This window comes from Musca domestica, unplaced genomic scaffold (assembly GCF_030504385.1).
Source record: "Musca domestica strain aabys unplaced genomic scaffold, Musca_domestica.polishedcontigs.V.1.1 4, whole genome shotgun sequence".
Classification (NCBI taxonomy): domain Eukaryota; kingdom Metazoa; phylum Arthropoda; class Insecta; order Diptera; family Muscidae; genus Musca; species Musca domestica.
The window spans coordinates 27,749,071-27,772,035 of record NW_026712328.1 but is presented as its reverse complement, the minus strand read 5'-3'; the positions used below and the strand labels follow the sequence as shown (position 1 = coordinate 27,772,035).

Genomic DNA, 22,965 nt, shown 5'->3' with positions numbered 1-22,965 from the left:
ACTTTTTTCGAAGATAACAGATTAGACAACTTTTTAGTCTATACCTTTATTTGTCTATGATATAACGTAATGGCTCCCCAGCCCAACAAAAAGAAAAACCCATAATAAAGCGACGCAACCACTACAAAAACATAGCCTATATATTTAGGCGAAGGTACTCAATTACTTTAAACCTAATCAGGAAGCTGATTCCACAATCTCACCGCCCTAACAACAAAGGATCTCTCACCAATGGAGGACGAAAACCTTGGACACAACAATTGAGGATTTCGGGATGATTTACAAAACACAAAGTTGTCACACAATTTTATGATATAAAATAACTTTTTTAATATTACCACATTGTAGTGCAGTGAACCTCTATATTTTGAAACTTGTAAAAGGAACAATTTTCAATTTCTCATGAGACATTGATTGTGAAAGTCGTTGTATAAAAACACAACCATGGTACAATGAAGACAGGGTATGCTAACTTTGAAATTTTTGTTCAAAATCATGTTCTATATATCTTTAATGGTTTATTTCACTGCAAAAACTGTGAATACATACGATACAATAATCATTTTGAAAACACCCGAATAATATTTTCTTTTTTATTTAATATTTTCTAAACATCATAACCCCACCTTGATTTTATTGTAACATAACTAAAAATTCGAAGAGAACTGTAAGAAATATTTAGAAAAAATCCGTGTGAATTATTTAAAAATCTCATACTTTCATGATATTCGCCATCTGTGAACATTGACTTTGTCTTCTTGAGAAATAAAATTCATGTACGTTAAGCGTTACGCTTTGCATTAGTTTTAGCAGGCCAGTTGCTTTTTGACAGTTGGTAAATATGGCGTCGTGTTAAATGTCTTGAAATGTCGCTGCCAGTGTATGTGTGAAAAGAGGAAAAATTACGATATTTTTCTTTTGTTAGAAGTTAAACAAGGAAAAATTACAAATAATCGCGATAGCATTTTATAAAATTAGTAAATAATAACTTATAATGTCTACGACGGAAAGCAAAGATTCGAAAGAGAGCTAATAGTATTTTATGAAATAAAAAAAATCGATTGCAAAAAATGAATTTGTGCAACAAATGTAAAAGCTGAAGACAAGAAGACGACGGGAAAAATCTGTGCAAAAAATATATTAAGGAAATCGAGACGACAAGTAAAATATAAGTGTATGGTGTGTGTATAAAAAGCCGTTGCAGAGGCCACCAATTTTTTTAAAGAAGAAAACAACAAGAATATCTTGAAGGCGATAGGACGGCAAACGTCGTTCCAAATAGGCGACAAAAAACACAAAAGTCTTTGTGGACAAAGGAGAAGTTTCCATTGTGGAGAAAATGGCTTTGGTGACAGTACAACGTTCACCAAGTGTCACTGGTTCCCCACAATGTTCCAATTCGGTAAGACGTGCTCTTTGCATCGTGTAAATGTCATGGACTTTTAGTGCAAAAAATAGATGACTATATGCAATGACTTGGTATCTATATTTAACAAGAAACTCAAAAAATATTTACATTTTTTTAAAATATTATTATGTTAGTGTCTTTTTTTTAAATATAATTGTCTCTTGAATTTTGTTTGTGTGTCTGTCCATCGTTTGTTCATAGATTGTTGAAGCTTTTTTTTTTTTGTAATTTTCTTTATTTTGTATGTGCACAAATAAGGCAAAAAGTGCGAGTTGCGCAAATACCTACCAAAATTACTCATTTCTTGCATTTCTTTTCTTTTTTTTTTTGCTGGTTTATGAGAATGGTTGTGTGCGTCTGTTTGTTTCTTTTGGATTTTATTTTCGTTTTTGTTTTGGTTTCAATGTTTTCTTCTGACTATGGTCGTGGTTTCGTCGCAAACGAAAGACACACCACAGAGTCATTAGCAGTGAAACGAAAGATTTTGGTGGCAGATTAACTAGAAATACATAAAAAGTTTGTTGTATTTTGGATTTTGTCATCAGAAAAAGTGGGAGCCCAATATGTTTATGAATGCTGCTGCTGCTGTTGTTGCTAGGTTACATTAGTAAAAATAAATTATAAAGAAAAAAAAACACTACAATTTATCTTATTGTCATCAACTTCCTCTGATGTCTATGAGTTCCAAATGTCAAAAATGTAATGCTCTCTGATCAGTGAATAATTTGTGTGTGTGCTTGATGGATTCATTCATTTTACCAGCCTTGGGTGGGGTGAATATTGTTAGGTTGTTACTATGCCTGCAGGTATGATAGCTACATACATCCAATAACTCGTTTCCTTGGTTTCCTTTTCATTACGGCGTGTTTTTAGAGTCTGGAGTCTACTTTGGTGTATGACACACAAATCAAAGTAATTCATTAACGTTTCTTGGGACTGATGGAAATTAAGTTGGAAATATAGGATCTATGGCCTTCCTTGTGAAGTGAGTCGGCATTGCATTACAATTTAAACTTTTATTGATTTTTGTGCATCTTATGATAGCTCTTTGCGCATATTGTCAGTAACAATATATATCACCTTAGAGCACCACCCGGCTCCCAGTATTTTAAATATTGCCTCACTTTACAGGGTGAGATAAAAAACTGCAATAAAGTTAAACCCCATAATCTTAATATTTTTTTTTTAATTTTTTTTAATGAAAGCAACATATGTCGGAAATAGCATCAAATTTTAAAGTAAGTTTAGATTTGTTCGAATTGGTCACCTTCGGCACGAATTATGGCCTTCAAAAGTCACACGCTGCCCAAATGTTGCTCTGCGGCATTTTGGCCCATTCCCGGCGAAGCGCTTGCTTGAGACGATCGATACTTTGGTATTTTTGTTTTCCAAAATACTCCAGACACAAAGTCCAACGATTTGGTATCCGGAAACTTTGGTTGCCATTGTGCGCTGGAAATGAAGTGAGGAACCTCATTTTGTAACCATTCTTGGGTGGCGCGTGCTGATTCCTGTTGGAATGTCCAAGTTCTGCGTTCAGATACTATTCGGCATTTATTCTGATGCCACGGTCGATCGATACGAGCGGAGAACGACCATCGGCTGTTATGGCGGGCCACACCATCACCATGGCGGGCGCTTGAGTTCTGGTGGTCAACCGAAGGTGCACATTTTCAGCTGACTTCTTTGGCAAGGACAACAAATGTTTTCTCAACGGAGAAAACCAAATTCGGCAATTCACTACTTTCGGCCAAGCGAAGCAACTCTTTAGCTCTTTTGAGTCTATTTTCTTTCTGTTGCGGTGTAAGTTCTTGCACTTTTTGGAATTGCAATGGCTTTACCCCGAGCTAATTTTTCAATATTTGCTGAATGAAATGTTGCGATATGTTCAGCTCACGAGCCATTTTCGGTCATTGCGACACGGGTTTCGATCGAACCATTTCTGCTGATGTTACTGTTTTCTTCCGTCCACTTCCTTGACGTCGGGCTACGCTACCAGTATAGTTACCACGGTAACGAGCGATGGTACGAGACACAAAAGATTTATTCACATTTAAATGCTGGAGTGCTCTAACGATAGCCACTTGTGGTTTTCCTGCCAAATATAAAGAAATCACACAATCACGCTTGAATTCCATTACGAATAACCTTTATTCTGGAAAAGTCTCACCAAAATGCTTTTGCACGTTTGTAAACAATATAATGAGGTGTCACTGGAATAATTTTAACAGCTGTCATTTCACCCTGTACTTCCTTGAACTTTCTGATAGAAAAAATTTGTTTCCGATCTTGTCTATATACGAAAATTAATTTCCATAATTCGATGCTGCAGAATTTTTCAGCAGCAATATAACAATAATATCTCTGGATTGGACAATTTTACCTTCGACATTGCCTCTGTTTGAAATTTCGACAAAGTATAAAAATTCAATTGTCGATCCTTTTCACAAACTCGGCAGCAATCGCCTTTTGTCAATACCATTTAGTTGTGATCCTTAATTTACTTAAACGTCATTGGGGAGTGTATCATTTTTAAGTATAGAATATTTGGGTAATTTTTTACTCCCAACAAATAATTCTCTTTCTATTGGTTTATCGGAGTAATATTACCATTCTGTTGGTCAAGATTTCTTTATTATAATGAACTTGGGAATAATTTTGCTCATATAAAAGTTTGTAAATCTGATAATTTTTACAAGGTGGATATACGCTATCATAGAGTCCCCTTACATAGAGTCCTCATCATTTACTTATTGGCTTAATAAAGTTTTTTTACAATTTTTTAATACGCACGGAGTTGTAAATAAAATATTCTCACTTATATTTATTTTGGATTCTAGGTATAAATAAATGAACCAAGAGAGTAAATGTGCAGACACCTACATACACATACACCTCTACCCACCTCGTTAATTTCGGCTATGCCCATTGTAACAAATAGCCAACATCAGTTTGGCCTTTTAGATTTTCATTTTTAAATAAATTACTCATTTGTTGTACTTTTTTCTTTTTTTGTCAATGCACGATAAGAAATTATAAACACCTTTCGGCGTAAATTGGGGAACAAAAACTAATCAAATTATTTTTTATTTCTAAGAATCCTGTCTAGTTATATTGATAATAATTTTGTTACTTAACAATTATAAAGTGCTCTTTCGATTTCCTGCTAAAGCATGTTTTTATAATAATTTTCTAATTTTAATCCCAATATTGCAGACCTCTTTTTGTTTCTTGCTTACTGGAAATTATTTAGCCATCATAAATAGATCACTATTTAGGATATTCGCCATAGAAAATTTAGCATTATAACTTAAAATAACTTGAAATTATTTTTGACGTAAAACATCAATATTTCCCACTGTGTGTTTTAGCTCCCATATATTTATAAAATATATACAAAATTTTAAAAAATATGTAATAAGTTATTGTCGCAAGATATTTTTCACCAAAATTTAAATATAGTGTAGTGTGTTTTTGATCTCAGTAGATTACTAGTACAGGGTGAGATAAAAAAAAACTGCAACAAAGTAAAACGCCATAATTTTCTAATTTTTTTTTTAATTTTATTGAATAAAACAAAAAATGTCGAAAATAGTATCAAATTTTAGAATAAGTTTAGATTTGTTCGAATTGATCACCTTTGGCTCGAATTATGGCCTTGAAACGGCCAATAAAACCGTCACACGCTGACCGAATGTTGCTCTGCGGTATTTTGACCCATCCGGGTCACCGGAGTTTTTGGTGGACATTGTGCGCTGGGAATGAAGCGAGGAACCTCATTTTGTAACCATTCTTGGGAGGCGGGTGCTGAGTGGGATTTTGCTGAGTCCTGTTGGAATGTCCAAGGTCTGCGGCCAAAATATTTGCTTGGCCAAGGCTTTAATATACCCTCCAGAATATTTTCGAGAAAACATTCGGTATTTATTCTAATGCCACGGTCGATTAATACGAGCGGAGAGCGACCATCGTCTGTTATGGCGGGCCACACCATCACCATGTCCGCGCTTGAGTTCTGGTGGCCACCCTAAGGTCCACATTTTGAGCTGACCTCTTTGGCAAGTAAACACAATAATTTTGTTTGTTTACAAACTGCTGGACAACAAATGTTTTCTCATCGGAGAAAACCAAATTCGGCAGTTCTCCATTTCCGGCCATGCGAAGCAACTCTTTAGCTCTTTTGAGTCTATTTTCTTTCTATGCAAAGCTACCACAATTATAACAAGTATTATTTATAAACGTTTTACTGTTAAATAATTACCACAATTATAAAAAAATGCTGGCAAGTAAAAGGCCCGGCCGAAATTTGAATACCCTCCATCATTTGGAACAAAACAATAAAATCCGTTAAAAATTCTGTTAAAATTCTCAAAATACCGAATGTAGCTGTTATATTAGGGTATATACGACGACATTGACCTACATAGGTAACATTTGTCATAAGCCATTACAATTTTCAAATGCGAAACTTAAAAAAAAAATTGGTAATAATGTAGCTAATATCTTAAAAATACCGAATATTGGGAGGTACCGTTATATGGGGGCTATACGAAGACGTGGACCTGCACAGACAATTTTCTGTCTTAGGCTGTAGTATCCATTACGAACTTCAAATGTATGTATGTATAGTCCACCAATCGCCTAGCTAACTGCGACAAATATCTTATACATTTGTGGTGATATTCCCATTCGTAGTCATCAGAAAATGACCTCAAATTCTTCTTGGCCTTTTTAAGACATTGAAAATGTAATACGACTAATAAATTAAATATAGCTAAAGTAAACTTCCGCAAGGAATAAACAACTGAAACGAAATGCTTATATTCGACAATCAAGGATAGTGGCATACGTCTTTATCACATATAGAATACCATAAAATGTCGACCAAAAAGAATTCTAATAATTTTATTTACATTTATGTAAGTAAATAAAATCATACAGCCAATCAGAATTTCAAATAAAATGTATGCCCATAGGAAATAGCCAAAAATGAACAAAAAAGGCAAATCTTAGATAGGCGGCAGGCAGTCAGATACATCGCAAAAACAAATTTGTGCCAATCAGCCATCCATAGTGGCATAAACAAAACAAAAACGAAATTTTTAATATCTGTTGCCGCTGTGCTTATCATTAAATACACAAACACGATTGTATATGTATATATTTCTAAATATTAGCCAGAATTGAACAAAAATCACAGGGAAATGTACAATAGACTGATTGTGATAGGGTAGAAAAAGTGACAACAATGGTTTTAAAACAAATTTTCAAGAAAAAAAAAATAGGGGCAGTTAATGTTTTTGTTTGTAGTGAATCACCGTCGTCATCATCATCATCGACGTCGTCACCCACTGACATTGTTATGATTTATTCGATTTCAAATATAGCATACGACGCTCAAGTGTAAATAGATATTGAAACAACCGTTTTAGGGCATTGAAAAAGGGGAACTTTCTCGTATGCCATGGCGTTATCAATGTTTACAATCATCCATCCATCTAATCAAAGAAATTTATTGCTTTGCTTAAAATTAGCCAATTGCAATAACGGAATTTAAATAGTTTTCAATGAGTTTTTATTGGAAATGACCTTGGGGGAATACAAATGTTTGTAGAAAAACATGATGTGTAAAAATTATGAACAAACAAAGGTTGTAATTTCGCATAGGATTGGGGTTTATCTAAGAAGGAATGGGGTTTAAAATGTGTTACAGAGTTGGAGTGTTTGAGTCGATTCTGACTCTGGGTAATAAGAGTTTTTATTTGTTCAAATATTTTTGCTTCAAGCATTTAATATTTATACCCTACAGCACTGTGTTGTAACACCTCGAAATATTGATTTCCCACATAGGAAAGTATCTTCCTATCTCGCCGAGCTGAGTCGATCTAGCTATGTATGTCCGTCTGTCCATGTTAATTTATAATCAAGCTACAGGTCGCAATTATGGCCCAATCCTCACGAAATTTAAAATAGAGGTGGGGTTAGTGTCAGAATAGAACCCCATTCCTTTGGGTGATGATTGCAAAATATTTAGGATTGAAATGGACCAAAAACAGAAAATGTTCCACAACATCCACAATTATTAACCAATCGACACGGAAATATGCATGGAGTTAGAGTTTAGGACTGGGCAGAAGCCGACCAATTTGGGACAATATTTAGCGGGTAAAATAAATTATAACTTTTATGTCAAAAAAATACGAAAATATCCACTTAACCTCAAATATTTTTGATCTCGGCCAAATCGCTTGCGATTTTTTGAATTTGACTTACAAATTTGAATTGTAAATTTTTACACTTCGCAATACAACGTTTTGATGGTGTTCTATGCATGTCGCAATTATCGTTCGATCCTTACAAAATTTTGCATGGGGGTAGGGTTAGGGTCAGAATTAAAGCCTATTGTTCTTAAGATGTACATTTAGGGTTTTAAATGGACTAAAAAAAATTAAATTTTTCTAATTTTTTATTCGCTCTATAGGCCACAATTGAAAACTTATCGACACGGAATTTCGCATCAGAAGAGAGTTAAGGACAGGAACATTATTTTTGACATTATTTCAAAAACGAAATCTTCCAAAATGGATCTGGACATAGCCTTTGCTTAAATGTTTTTCTATTAAATGATTTTTTCTATAGAATTAAGGCGGTGTAGAAAATGTAGACTAATTCATTTTCTTTTGGAAAAGATAAAGACAATTCCAATTAGCTCTCATCAAAAGATCCACTAAAATCTTCCAAAACTATTGGTGGAATTGGTTGAGAAGGGGAATACAATATTTAGCATTATACAGGGTCCGCCATATAACCTTTTCTTCTCAAGTCGATGTTTTGATCCAGATGCATTATTGGGCCATTTTTTCTTCGAAAATGAGCAAGGATTGGTGATTACGTTATCGGGATATGGGATATGCTGATAGAATTTTTGTGCAAAAAATTCAAGAGGAGGATGTTGGCAACAGTAGGTTTCAACAGGACGGCGCTGCATGTCATAAAGCCGAAACTACATTCGATATTTTGTGGCCTGTTTTTGAAGATCGCATTTTTAGCCGCATTTCTGCCGATGGACTACTACTTGATGCTACCAAATACAAGTGTTACACCGACAAGCCAGTGACATACAGCTGCACACAATCGATCAAGTGGACTGAAAAATTGGACCGATCCCTTACGCTACTGCATGGTCAGCCGAGGCAACATTTGAATGAAACTTTTATCTATTATCTATTATTCACTATTACACCCGAGTCAGCATGGATTCAGAATCGTAGCACAACATCTCTTCTGGTTGGATTGACAGATAATATTTAAAATTGTGTCAATGATGTGGAAAAGGCATTTGACAGGATAAATCATGCCAATTTAATCAGTAAGCTACATCGTTTTTTTCAATTTCTCGTCCTCGGCTTGCAAGTTATTGTTTTCTTACTTGTTTAGGAGAAAACAGTATGTCTGTTGTAAAAATGTTGTTTCCATTCTTCTTCCAGTGAGTAGTGGTGTTGTCCTGTAACGACCTCTCAATAAATACTCAAAAATCTGAAGTTATGTTTTTTGGAAACATGCAAGAGGATCCAATAAACGTTTCCATTTATAGGACGCCTATAAATGTTGTAAGCTCGATGAAATGTCTTGGTTTGTTTCATGATTCTGGTTTGGTATTTGATGTTCATCTGAATTCCTTAGTGTCCAAAGTAAATTTTATTTTAAAAAAGTTGTATTGTTTGGATAAAGTTTTGCCAAAGAAAATTAGAATTCAGTTGGTCCATGCCTTAATTATGCTTATTGAGATTTTTTTTTTTTTTTGGGGGGGGTGTTGTAGTTCTGGTTTTGTTTTTCGCAAATTGCAATTATTGTTTCATAGGGTTCTGCGATATGTTTTTTGTGATAAACGTCGTGACCATATATCTCCTTCTGTGAAAGAGTTCCTTGGTTGTTCATTTGATTGTTTTGTGAATTTAAGGTCAATGTTGTTCTTCTACAAACACTTTAGATTGCAAACACCTTTTTCTCTTTTGGACCTGTTTAAGGTTTCTAGATCTGTAAGGAACCTGCAAAATCGTATACCACGCTTAATTCCTCTGTTGGAAAAATCCTTCTACGTAAGAATTGCTCGTATTTTCAACAATCTGCCGCCCTATCTTAAGATATTTAATTCTTCTCTAAAATGTTATATGCGAAAAATATATGATCACTTCAATCAAAATGTTGTTTAATAATGTTCATGGTTTTCTTGTGTTTGTTTTTGTATTTCTCTTGCATAGCTGATTCATCTTAGTATTTAATCAATTGTTATCTTTTATTTTTGTTAATTTGTTTTAATGTTTATAATAATTTTAATTAAGATCTTTAAGATTAAGAATATTATAAATAATTTTAGAGTAGTCATGTATAGAAGTTTTTGGAACCGTCCATGGTCATATGGGCTAGGTAACTGTGTTAATTGGATACAAATAAATACAAACAAGAAATTGAACTAATTTATCCTAAAACCCCTTTGTTCTTTTACGAAAAAGCAAGTCGATCACTTATGCTAGTAAAAAAAGCTTTCTATGTATTTGCACCTTAAGAAATAACTCTGAAACGGAAAATGAAATTCAATAGGCTCAACAATTCTATAGACTCAAACATTTTGGAAAAAAAAGACCTTGCAAAAGATAAAATCAAAGTGCAGAATAAATAGACTGCTTCAACACGCCCGTATAGTAATCATGACTCAAATAATGTAGACTGGAATCATTGCAACACATGAGTGGACTACATCTTTGGCGTTGATCATTTTGCCAACTTTCGAATTTCGAAGGGATAATTCCCAATTTAAAACTAATTTGACTTATCTTTGGATATTATTTCGAGTGGCAAAAACTGTTCAGTATCGTTCAATATTTTGACATAAGTCCCATATGTCATAAGCGGTACTGGCGGTTTTAGGCATTTTCCATCGAAAGTAGTTGTTGCATAAAATATTCTGTTTAATTTATTTTATATGAAGAAGGCCTAAAAATAACATATTATCTTTCTCTTTACAGGATAGCGAAGCCGATGAAGAGGAGGGTAGCAAACATGAAAAAAGGTAATTACCAAATTATTTTGAAATAAAAGAACAATACTTTTTGGAGTCATATATTTTTGTTTTTTAAATGTTAACAATTTTTTGTTCTTGTCTTCAGTTCTAGCGAATGTTTCTTTGCTGGCAAAGGCACCGCATTAGTATTAGCGCTCAAAGATATTCCACAATACTCTGAACGTCGTCTGAGCACGGATTCAATAAGATCAACAAACAGCACACAAAGTAATAATTCTGATATTCAACACCACTTGCAGTCGATGTTTTATTTGTTAAGACACGAGGAAACATTGAAAATGGTAAGTAACGAAAATTTGAATGTTGCCAAAAAACTATATACATGTATGTAATTTAGACACCGAAAGTTACGGAGTTCCCGACTGAGAGGACAAAGAAAAAATAACAGTTTTAGAGTGAATTATGGTACACAAAATAGTGGTTGTTATTCATCAAATACAGCAATTGGTCGACAAATTAGAACTGTTAGGACGAATACGTGATGCGAAGAATTTCTGATGTAGCCCAAAATGTTCGACAAACCCCGGATTTGTCTATTATGCATAAAGACTTAGATGTTAAGGCTAATAAAATTTAGTTAGCATTAACAACGTGTTCTTCGCTGATTGAGTTTTTGATATGCATTTCATCAAAAAGTCATTTTGACTGATTGCTAGTTTGGTGGCTACGCCAACAAGAAAATGTCGCTCATTGGGCCCAGAAAACCGTAGTCATTTATAGTCCGTCGGTTTATTAGACCTTTTTTGAAATGAAGTTGGATCAACATTTACAGGGTGAGATAAAAAAAACTGCAACAAAGTCGTACGCCATAATTTTTAGATAGGAGAAAGCATCACATTTTAGAATAAGTTTAGATTTGTTCGAAATGGTCATCGTTGGCACGAATTATGGATTTAAACGGCCAATGAAACCGTTACACGCTGCCCGAATGTTGCTCTGCGGTATTTTTGCCCATTCCCGGCGAAGCGCTTGCTTGTGGTGATCGACACTTTGGTTCTTTTTAGTGCCAACCTTGATTTCCAAAATAACCTAGACACAATAGTCCAACGGATTGGTATCCGGAGATTTTGATGGTCATTGTGCGCTCAAAATGAAGCCAGGAACCTTATTTTGTAACCATTCATGGGCGGCACGTGATGAGCACAATGGTGCTGAGTCCTGTTGGAATATCCAAGGTCTGCGGCCAAAATGTTTGCGTGCCCAAGGCCTTAATACACCCTCCAGAATATTTTCGAGATAATATTCGGCTTTTATTCTGAGCTGAGAGCGAGCATCGACTGTTATGGCGGCCCACACCATCACCATGACCGGCACTTGAGTTCTGGTGGCCAACCGAAGGTGCACATTTTCAGCTAACCTCTTTCGGAAGTAAAAACCATCATTTCGTTTGTTTACAAACTGCTGTACAATGAATTTTTTCTCATCGGAGAGAACCAAATTCGGCAGTTCACCACTTTTGGCCAAGCGAAGCAACTCTTTAGCCATTTTGAGTCTATTTTCTTTCAGTTCCGGTGTAAGTTCTTGCACTTTTTGGAATTTCAATGGCTTTACCCCGAGCTCATTTTTCAATATTTGCCGAATGGAATATTGCGATATGTTCAGTTCACGAGCCATTTTCGGCCACTGTGACGCAGGTTTTGATTAAGTCGTTTCTTTACTTTTCGAACCATTTCTGCTGATGTTGCTGTTGTCTTCCGTCCACTTCCTTGACGTCGGGCTACGCTACCAATATCACGGTAACGAGCGATTGTACAAGACACAAAAGATTTATTGACATTTAAATGCTGGAGTGCTCTATCGAAAGCCACTTGTGGCTTTACAACCAAATATAAAGAAATCACACTATCACGCTTGAATTCCATCACGAGTAACTTTTTTCTGGAAAATTCTCACCATAATTCTTGTTAACAATATAATGAGCTGTCACTGGAATAATTTTAGCAGCTGTCGGACGAGTGACTTAGGTATGACAGCAGTCTGAAGTTGGTTGCTGTTTTTTCATCTCATCCTGTACAGGAAATTTTTCGCACATTTGAGCCACGTGAAAGATTAGTTCTACACCAAGAGCCCGATTTGTGGGACTGTACAGAACATAGGTTTGCTACTTATTTACGTTATCAACTAACACCTCTTAGTGGATAATGCTTAAAGTCAATGACTACCAGTCACTAGAAAATTTGTTAGATTTTTTAGAACCTGTGTCTCACGTTAATGAGTGCTGGACAGTGGCCGAGTAAAGGTTTGATTGTCTCATTTTCTTGACATATTCTACAGTAGTCAATATCATCGCTGTCCCATTTCGAGGTCATTGACCACACCTTGCAATGACCTGTGATGATACCCACCACAACTTTTAAGCCAGTTTTCAGCAATGACAGTAGGGACTCTTCTCCGAGAGTGTAGGCCAGATTCTTTTGGAGATGTTGCATTCCCTTTCTATGAATTACCGAGTTCCCAAATTCAATGGTAGTTGATTCGAACCCTATCCTAGCCAATTCGTCTGCAGCCTCATTGCCCGGAACATTATAATGACCAGGAACCTAACAGAACTTGATGGACAGGCCAGCCTTTCCAAGGATCTCCTGCAGTCCAAAACAACCTTAGACTTGATGGTAGAGGAGTTTAGGATTTTCAGTGCCGCTTGACTTTTAACGTATATAGTCACCGGACTGCTGACCTTGTTGTTGCTCGTGACCAACAGGTCTATGGCTTTTTTGACCGCAAAAATTTCCGCTTGCAATACGCTACAGTCGTTTCTAAGCTTGTAGTATTCGCGAACATTAAGAGTGTCACAGAAGACACTAGCTCCCGTTCCGCATTCCATCTTTGATCCGTCGTGTAGACAGCTATGCCACGGAAATGTGGATTGTTACGGACCCAGGTGTCCTATCAGGTATGTGAATGTCAGGCGGATCAAAGAATAACCATAGTGAAATATAATCACTAGTGTTGGCTTCCTCTCCCACATTCCTTACACGCCTTAGGATCGCAGAATGTCCATTGGTTTAGCTCTTTGAGTCGAAGGGCACAACTAATTCCCTGTTTCTTTACGTGTACGCTTAGTGGGCTTCAGCACAGTGCAGCTTGAGGTGTGCTCTTGAATGCTCCCGTTATTAGTAGGTATACGGCTCGTTGAACTTTGTCAATGTGACGTAAGTAGGATGATTTCCTCAAGGAATGCCACCAGACTAGAGCTCCATATGTTAGGATGCTGCGAACAATTGACTCATGCACCCATTTAATGATGTGTGGTTTGAGGCCCCAGCCTTTACCTATGGAGTTCTTACAAGAATAGAGCCTCTCTTTGCTCGCTCGGTGTTCCTCTTCCAGCTTAGTTGGCGGCCGAGGGTAGTGCCGAGGTATTTAGCTTCAGAGGAGAGGTTTAACGTGACCCCATCTAGCATCGGTGGTATTAAAGAAGGACATTTACCTTTCCTCGTAAAGAGGTCGAGCTCAGTCTTTGATGGGTTCACGCCTAGTCCATTGCAACGTGCCCACCTTGATAAGGGGACTAGAGCTCCCTACATCAGACCAGAGATAGTTTGCAGGAATTTCCCAGCAATCAACAATATCATTAGCATAAGCGACTGCATTCGTCCCATTTTGCCGCCCTGCGATTTCCTGACGGATATTTCCCCAATGCTTGAGTTGATAATTCTGCTACTAAGCATTGGATCAATCCAATTTATGAGGAGTTGGGGTACCCTAAGAGCTGTCGCTGGCGAAATCTCAATTGTAATATAGAAAAAACGGCAGAATTCTACCAAGGTCCACAATTTGCCATTAGGAGTCCGGGTGCCGTGTTCTTCAAACCTGCCACAGGCACGTAATGTTACTGAAACCTTCAAATATGCCAGAATAGTTGAATCGGCAGTTGTATAAATGTACAATTGAATGTTTTTATATCAAAAGGAATATGCACACATATGCTGTGGAGAAAATACCACTTGATATGTACGATAATGGAAAATAATTACAACCAATTTTCCCAAAATGTGTGAAACCGCTAGTCATTTGACAGCAATATAAAGATGACACAATTTTTTTTTTTAATTATTTTAGATCATTACACCTTATCAATTAAGCCCCAACTATATCGAAACTTTAAAAAAAATTTACGTTATCTATCTTTGAAAATACTTTAAAAACCAAGGAAATCTCAAAACATTTTACTCTTTTCCAATTTTTGTAATTGTTTTAACATCTTTTTTATACTTTTTAATGTTTACATAGGCTGTAAAACTGGAATCACAGCGTACAAATCGTACACGTTATATTGTGATTGCATCACGTTGTTGCTATCGTCCTACAACCACCGAAAGACGTAATAAAATAATGCGTCATAATTCAGCCAGAATGTCGACATCGTCATCGTGTTCTTTGTCATCAACAACAAATGCGTCGTCTGCGTCTGTCTCTGCAACACAACAAACATTTGGTAACGTGGGAACAGCACGTCAACTATCGATGGATGGTACCAAAAGTTCAACGCAGCAGCAGCAGCAACAGCATTTGCAACAAATAGACGATAGCTGGGTGGAAATGCGTGATAAACGTTTGTCAAATATCTCGACAACAAATCGTCAAAGTCTTAAATGTGATGCTTCCGAAAGGACTTGTGCTTCGGGAGATAATAATAAAAATGGTAATATGACGGCGACGTTAAAAAATTCAACTGCCAATATTTTGAATCCTTCGAATCCTTCTGCAACAGCGGCTAATACGGGAAATGCACCTTCTGACCAAGACTATGTAGGTGTAGAGGAATCATGCATACTTGGCATTGACTATAATGAGAGGGCAACAATTGGTTTGGTTGTGCCAATTTTAGCTGATACCACAATACATTTGGATGGCGATGGGTGAGTATTTGAGTTCCTAAAATAAAATTAGTGTTATTACGTACACTCACATAATAAATGTAATCATTTATTTGCAGAGGTTTCAGCGTGTCGGTATTTGGCAAGACTCATATTTTTAAGCCAGTTTCTGTACAAGCAATGTGGTAAGTGACTTTGTCGTTTTACACGGACTAAAAGTGTATTAAGTGTTTATTGTTCTTTTAAGGTCTGCATTGCAAACCCTACATAAAGTATCCCAAAAGGCTCGTGAGAATAACTTTTATCCCGGTGGACCTTCACATGATTGGCTATCCTTTTATGAAAGTCGCATAGAATCAGAACAATCATGTTTAAATGAATGGAATGCTATGGACTCTCTCGAAAGTCGTCGGCCACCATCACCGGATGCCATACGAAACAAGTGAGTGTTTTGATTATATTTTTCATATCCATGCGTTAAATCTGTTTTCGCTTTTTAGACCCACTGCAAAAGAAGAAACAGAAGGAGTTATCAAAATGAAATTAAAAGAAATAATGATGTCCGTTGATTTAGATGAAGTCACTTCCAAATATATACGCAGTCGTTTGGAAGAACATTTAGATATGGATTTGGGTGAATACAAATCATTTATTGACGCAGAAATGCTAATGATATTAGGACAAATGGATGCTCCCACCGAAATATTTGAACATGTTTATTTGGGCTCGGAATGGAATGCTAGCAATTTGGAAGAGTTACAGAAAAATGGGTTAGTAGTATAGTGTATTTTATACAAACTACAATAATATACAATGCAATTTATTATCTCTTCTTTGTACAGAGTTCGTCACATTTTGAATGTAACTCGTGAAATCGACAATTTCTTTCCGGGCATGTTCGACTATCTGAATGTACGTGTTTATGATGATGAGAAAACTAATTTACTTAAACACTGGGACAATACATTTCGTTATATAACCCGAGCTAAGGCCGAGGGATCTAAAGTGTTGGTCCACTGTAAAATGGGCGTGAGTCGCTCAGCCTCGGTTGTTATAGCATATGCCATGAAAGCCTATAATTGGGAATTCCAAAAAGCCCTACAGCATGTCAAGGAAAGACGCAGCTGCATAAAGCCCAATAAAAACTTTCTAAACCAATTGGAAACCTATCGAGGAATGTTAGATGCCATGAAAAATAAAGAAAAACTGCAGCGCAGTAAAAGTGAAACAAATTTGAAGAGCACAAAGGATGCCCGTCTTTTGCCGGGTAGTGAACCCACACCCTTGATACAAGCCCTCAATCAGTCGAAATCCAAATCTGGTGGTGATAGTAACGACGCCATAGATGGACATAGCAATTCATCTGCCTTAGATAATTTGGTGCCTGCTAGCGCAACAAAATTGGCACGACCAACAGCTCGTAGTGACCACAAACATCGACGATTAATGCGTAGATCCAGCAGTACTTCGCCACGTACAATACAAACACCAATGTCATCTATAATCGTTATGAAACAACAATCGCAGAGCTTGGAACATTTGACGCCCGATCGTAGCATAGCAGAAGAACCAAAAAACATGCGTTTCCCCGGCAGTAATGGGGAAAACTATAGTGTTACACAAAACCAAGTATTACACATACAAAAGCACACTCCTCCACCCTCCTCATCATCGCTAAGAGCCCAGTCAACACCACCGCCAACGTTGGTGGAGTGCGGAAGTCCATTGCAAAAGATGCAAACTTCACCGCCTGCTGCCACCTCTGTACGTACCATAGTTCACGACTTAGAGAATCATCAAATACACGATCCTTCGCGAAGAATAGCGGATGATCGCAAATCCTTGAATTTGGCATTTGCTAAGACAGCAGAAGATGCCGAAGAGTGTTTCAGAAGTGCCGAAATACCACAATCTTCAGCTGCTGGTACTGACGGCAGCAGTACCAGGAAGATGGGGAGTCCTGTTTGGACCTCATCCGCCAAGTTAATAACACAAACTTCCAACATTAATACTAGTGTTGCGTCCCTAAATCGTGAAGAAGCCATACAAAAACCACGTCCGCATTCTCGCAAAACGCAATCATGGGCTGCAACCAGTGGTGGTATTATAATGGATAGTGCCGTGCAGGGTTCCAGCAGCAGCATCGATTCCATTTCAACCCAAACTTCAGCACCAGCAGCAATTCCAGCTACTCCAGGTTCAGCAGCTGTGTATGAAGGTCTAGTGAAAACACGTTCCCGCCAAAGAGAATTGCCCTCGCGCCATGCCTCCTGGGGTTCTGGTGACAATCGTAGCGGTATGCCAATGCGCAACAGCTCCTGGGGAGCTTTTGACACAAATCGCAATAGTTGCCAGTATGCCAGCGCCTTCAATCAACACGTCAATGCAAATGCCATTTTTGAAGGGCAAATTCATGAACTTAATAAGAGTAATAAGACTGCCTCGGCCGAGAGCCGATCAACTCATGGTCCACAGCAACAACATCACCATTATGGTACCGTGAAACGAACTAAACAAAAATTGGAAGAGTCGACAGCCCTAAAAAAGCTCTGCCAAGAAAATGGTAGTGGATCTGAATGTGCCAGCAATGCGTCCTCCAATACTAATGAAGCTGGCGATGATGCCGTGTATACAAAACGAAGTTCCAATTTATATCGTTCGGCGTCGGCTGCAGCGGGAACACGAACTCGTTTTGCTCAACGCTGTAACAGTGAAGAAATTGTACCTAGTGGAGGTGGCAATGTTACCACCCACTGTTCACTTGTGACCTCAGGAAGGCGCAGTGATGGTAATCGTCCAGCCACAGCTGACATATTTTCTGTGTCAGCTCCTGAGACCTACACCATGTCTGACATTGAGAACAAAAACACTTTAACCGGAAATGGTAGTGATGAAGAAAATGTGATCTTAAGAAGGCCAGACAATCAAATAGCTTGTACAACTGAGGATCAACGAGTCTCGGGCAATGTTCAAATTCTTAAGAAGAGCTTTGAAGCAAAGGCAGGTGGTGGTAGTGGAGGTAACGTTGGCACTAATGCAGCGGCCAATCAGCCAACAATCAATCCAACAACTGGTAACATTTGTTCCTCCAGTAAACCAACCAAGGGACATCAATCACTGCCATCATCACCAGTAGCTCAACATGTGGATCATCAACATCAAACAAAAACGAACGCATTTCTAGAACAGCATATGACAACATCATCAACAACTGAACAATGTGATCGTAATGTAAAGGGTTTAGTGCATAAATATCAGACATCGTCGTCGTCGTCATCATCATCATCGAGCTCAAGTGTAACGACGACATCAAAATCAATAACGAATCAATCAACTTGTACAAGGGCCACCGCAGTGGGGACGACGACAGAAAGCTCACAGAGAGTTGTTAAGGCCCGACCAAGTTCTTGTTATGAACCTCAGAGATCTTTGACAGGCAAGCCACATGAGTTTAGCGAAAGTCGACCCCCACCAGCACCGCAAAGATTGCCATCAGCCAATGCTACTATATCCAGCCAGCCAGTTCATCACCATCATCATCTAAACGAGGGAGTATTAACGCAACAACAGCAGCCGCCACAACAGAGACGTTTGCAACAACATGGAAAAACTCATCCACTCACAATGCTAAACTTACAAAAGCAAAGCTTCAATGCAGCCGCTTACAATACAATGTAATGATGATCTTATTACAAACAAAACAAAACAGAAAACAAATTGAACCGTTATCGAATCAAAACAAAATTCTCAAAGAAACAAAAAAACAAAACATATATACATTTCAATCAAATCTCCACCATTATCATCCCCACAGCATAATCACCCTCTAACATGGTATTGTCATATTTTAAATGATCCACAATCACAAAACCACAGCATTACTATTTTTTTATCAAACACACACACAGTCACACAAACGCATACATAACGTACCCTGTATAAGTGCATTCAACATCATCATCATCATCATCACTTCACCCGCAATAAAAAATCGACAAAACTTATGACGCGACCCATTCTCTTATTGTGTGTCACATTATTATTCCGCTTTTTCTTTTCATCCATCATTATTATTATATTATAATTATAAACAAGTGTTATGTGTTATTATTTATATATATATTGTCCTCTTTTGTTTTCATTGTATTCACAAAACAAACAAGCAACCAAGAAGCAAACAAACGGAAAATTAATTGTATTTTAATTACATTGAATTTTGCTGTTTTCTTTTCCATTTTGTTCTCCACCTCCACAACGCTCTCTCTCTCTCTCATATCCCTATCAATGTAAGTGTTCTTTGGAAATGTACTCTGTTACAATATCTCATTGGTATTTATATAACTGTACATACTATTTTATAGACAACATTTCGGCTGTCGTTGATCGTGGTATAGATTATTTTTGTTTTATACACAAATCCGAACTTTTTCATTTAAAAGATCTCGAAGTTTGCATGCAATCATTTTATTTTATTTATTAAAAAAAATCAAGTCCAGTTTATGAATGTCGAAAGAAAATGATTGCAAATGAAAAATACTAATTCCATGTGTTTTCAAAATTTTTGTTTAATTGAAAAAAAAACAAAAATTAAAAACAGTTGTCAGACGTAGATATTTTTGTGCAAGAAAAATGGAAATTATTTATGTTTAGAAAAGGGGCAAATTTCACGTTTACAAAGTGGCGATTTTTTGCGTATTCTAGAATAGAGTCTATTGTTGCGTGATTTCGCTTTGTGGTCACAACTAAGTGCTTGTTTAGTGAGGGAAAACATACAAAATTCTTTGGGTGTTGACTTTAAAAATGTTCATTGAAGTAGCCATGGCACTGCAATCATCATGTCAAAGGAGTCCAATTCATTAATACATTGTCAAACAGTACTATATTGCTAATAAACGGTCGTTTTTCATTTTACCTCTTTCTGATCATCTAGGATCGACATGGCCACCTCTAATGAGGTGCAGTATCTGGCTGCAGTAACTCTCAATTTTAGGGAAAAACTCTTAGTCATGACAAGGCTATGAAATGGAAAGGCAATTTTATGTACAGAAAATTCAATAAATGTTAGATATTTTTAATTTTGAATCACAATTCTCCAAGAATAAAATGTTCATTGGGCGTATGATGAATATACCGTTTGATGTTATACGTTAGGGTGTCCTTGCTCTTGGCAACAACATGCATAGGCCTTTAAACAAATACCTCAACTTTATATCATTTTGGCCCAAATCAAAATTTTAAATCTTTTCAAAAAACTGTATTTCGTAATCAAATGTCTAAAACATACATACATGTTATTAATACTATCAATTATGTTTTGTCTTGAGATTTCAATTACCGCCGCATTTCCATTTCCGCCTTTTGTTATGACAACAAAAAAATGTCTGACGTTTTCTGTGTTGCCATTTGATCGATTGCATTGTCTTGATAACTTCGAAACATTTTCATTTTGTACAAATTTTCCATATTATCCCCGCAATTAAAAAAATTTTTAAACACCTTATTTTTTTTACTCCCTTTTTGTCTTTATCAAACTTCCTAAAACTGAAATATTTTTACAGATTTTTTCGCATGTTACGCTCGGTCAAGTACACGTTTGACTACACCAAAATAATATGCTATTATAACAACCATACAGCGAACAGCCAACAATAATACCAAGCTACAACTCCATTTATTGCGTTTAATATGAAATTTAATTTTACAAGTATGCACACCCACATACACACCCCAACGGTATTATGCAACTAATTTTGCGTTATTAACTAACAACAACACAGCCAGTCGGAAAAGTAAATCCTATTTGAATTTTCCATTGTTCCACACTTTTATGATCTAACTTTCTCCAATTATTATCCAGTATGCTATGCTTTATTATTTCTAAATATTATTCATTCTTTTTATTTATATGTTTTTTAAACATTGTATTGTACTTTTTTTATAGAACATTTATAAAAACATTCAATTTGTCATAAATTTCAAACCACACAAAACAAGCAAAGGACATGCAAAACATAATTACGTTGGACGTCAGTCACCAATATTCATTTATCAGTAGAAAACTTGATTTGTTAGGGGACAAAGTGGATTCTAAATACCACGTAATCTTCTTTTCATTCAGTTTTCTTTGACAGACTAAATGAAACCATTCGTGCCTGGCGGCCGTACTAAAACCCAATTATCTTTTTGTGAAAACCACAAGTTTATGATTATTTTTTTCCTTAGTTTTATACACATAAACAGAAAGGAGAATCACATCAGCAAACTATTATACAAAACAAAAAGTACTCTATATTTTAGCTCTAAATAATTAAAATAAAACAAACCAATCATTTTTTTGTAAATATTGTAAGATTTACTATTTTTATGTTTGTATGAAACCAATGGTTTTTAAAAATAATAAATTATATAAAATTAAAATTTTTAATTACAAAGCATAACCAGAGTGTAATTTCTATCAATATGGTTGGGATGAAGAAAATAGCATAATGTCGGGTTTGGGTGCTTTTACTGCATACTTTCTAAAGCTTATCATAATAACGCTGGTAACAAATAGACGTATTGCATCATAAAGTACATAACAGTCAGCGACAAATACATACTGCATTACAGCTGCTACATAATCAGCAAATTTACCGGGAAAAAGACATCTCTTCAGACCGAAACTAGTATCAACTTTCAGATTAAAGAAATTCACACCACCGACATTGAAGAGGATATCCTTGTTCACCAGGGTGAGTTAGTAAATGTTACTTTTCTCCCACAAAAAGTTTGAAAAAAAAAATAATTTAATCACTGGAAAGTCAAGTTCGCACAAACACCACAAAACCAAAACATTAATATCAGCTGGCCTTGTTGCTCAAACATAGAGCAGATAAAAACACGATAAAAGACCGATAAACTCCGAAAACTTATCGATATTAAAGCAAGAGTGTTGCCAACCACAACGAATTTTCCGTTACATTTCTTATAGTTTCAATTATTAAATATGCAACGTTCACCTCCACTAAAGGCCATTGCTACCCAGCAAACAATTAGTGCCCAGTCATCGAAACGAAACAGAAATGAATTATCACCAGGTACTGGAACATCGCCGGTTGCACTCTCACAAATGGAACTTATACACCTTATAAGCAGCACAATTAATGCAAATTTAGACGAAAAACTAAAAACGTTGTCTACAAAGGAAGATATTGAAGAAGTAAAGGTGGAAATAACCTCAATTGGCTCGGAGTTAAACCTTCTAAGGTTGGAAAATCAACAGCTAAAGGTGGAACTACAGCAAGTACGAAGAGAATGTGAAGAAAATAAAAAAGATATAATGTGGATGCAGGAACATATAAAAAGCAGCAAAATTTTCATCCGTGGCCTAAATTGTACAAATGAGCCAACAAAAGAAGTAAATAATTTATTAACAAACAAACTAGAACTGAAAATGAGGGCAAGATCTGTTCGAAAAATTTATGAAAGAAATGGAAAAATGAGTGTAGTGGCTGAATTCGAAACGAACCATGAATCGGAAGAAATTATGCGTAACAGCAGGAAGCTAGCTGGTTCCAACATTTATATAGAACGAGATCTAATCCCATCAAAGCAACAATTTAAAAAAGCTTCTCTTTGTCTCAAGTCGAAAATATTGGCCATAAGTAAGGAACATAGAA

At 36.4% G+C, this 22,965-nt stretch overlaps 1 protein-coding gene across 3 annotated transcripts; it reads left to right on the top strand.

Moving 5' to 3' along the window:
* Nucleotides 1-855: 855 nt before the first annotated feature.
* Nucleotides 856-21,506, top strand: LOC101889551 (protein phosphatase Slingshot). 3 transcript variants are annotated; one of them, XM_005188946.4, is made up of 10 exons: nucleotides 856-1,402; nucleotides 10,432-10,475; nucleotides 10,573-10,768; nucleotides 14,721-15,132; nucleotides 15,202-15,349; nucleotides 15,427-15,492; nucleotides 15,555-15,749; nucleotides 15,808-16,077; nucleotides 16,150-18,981; nucleotides 20,866-21,506. In XM_005188946.4, exons 1-10 carry the CDS (start codon nucleotides 1,340-1,342, stop codon nucleotides 20,957-20,959), a joined length of 4,320 nt encoding a protein of 1,439 aa, XP_005189003.2. In that variant the 5' UTR covers nucleotides 856-1,339; the 3' UTR covers nucleotides 20,960-21,506. The 3 variants fall into 3 exon arrangements, with proteins under 3 accessions (XP_005189003.2, XP_005189002.2, XP_005189004.2); XM_005188945.4 differs by having other exon boundaries at nucleotides 14,721-15,349; XM_005188947.4 differs by having other exon boundaries at nucleotides 14,721-15,349; nucleotides 16,150-21,506.
* The last annotated feature ends 1,459 nt before the right edge of the window (nucleotides 21,507-22,965 follow it).

Coding starts and splice junctions, on each gene's coding strand:
- LOC101889551 (XM_005188945.4), top strand. CDS start 1,340: ATGGCTTTGGTGACAGTACAACGTTCACCAAGTGTCACTGGTTCCCCA. Junction 1,403..10,431: donor CCCCACAATGTTCCAATTCG/GTAAGACGTGCT, acceptor TTCTCTTTACAG/GATAGCGAAGCCGATGAAGA. Junction 10,476..10,572: donor GGTAGCAAACATGAAAAAAG/GTAATTACCAAA, acceptor TCTTGTCTTCAG/TTCTAGCGAATGTTTCTTTG.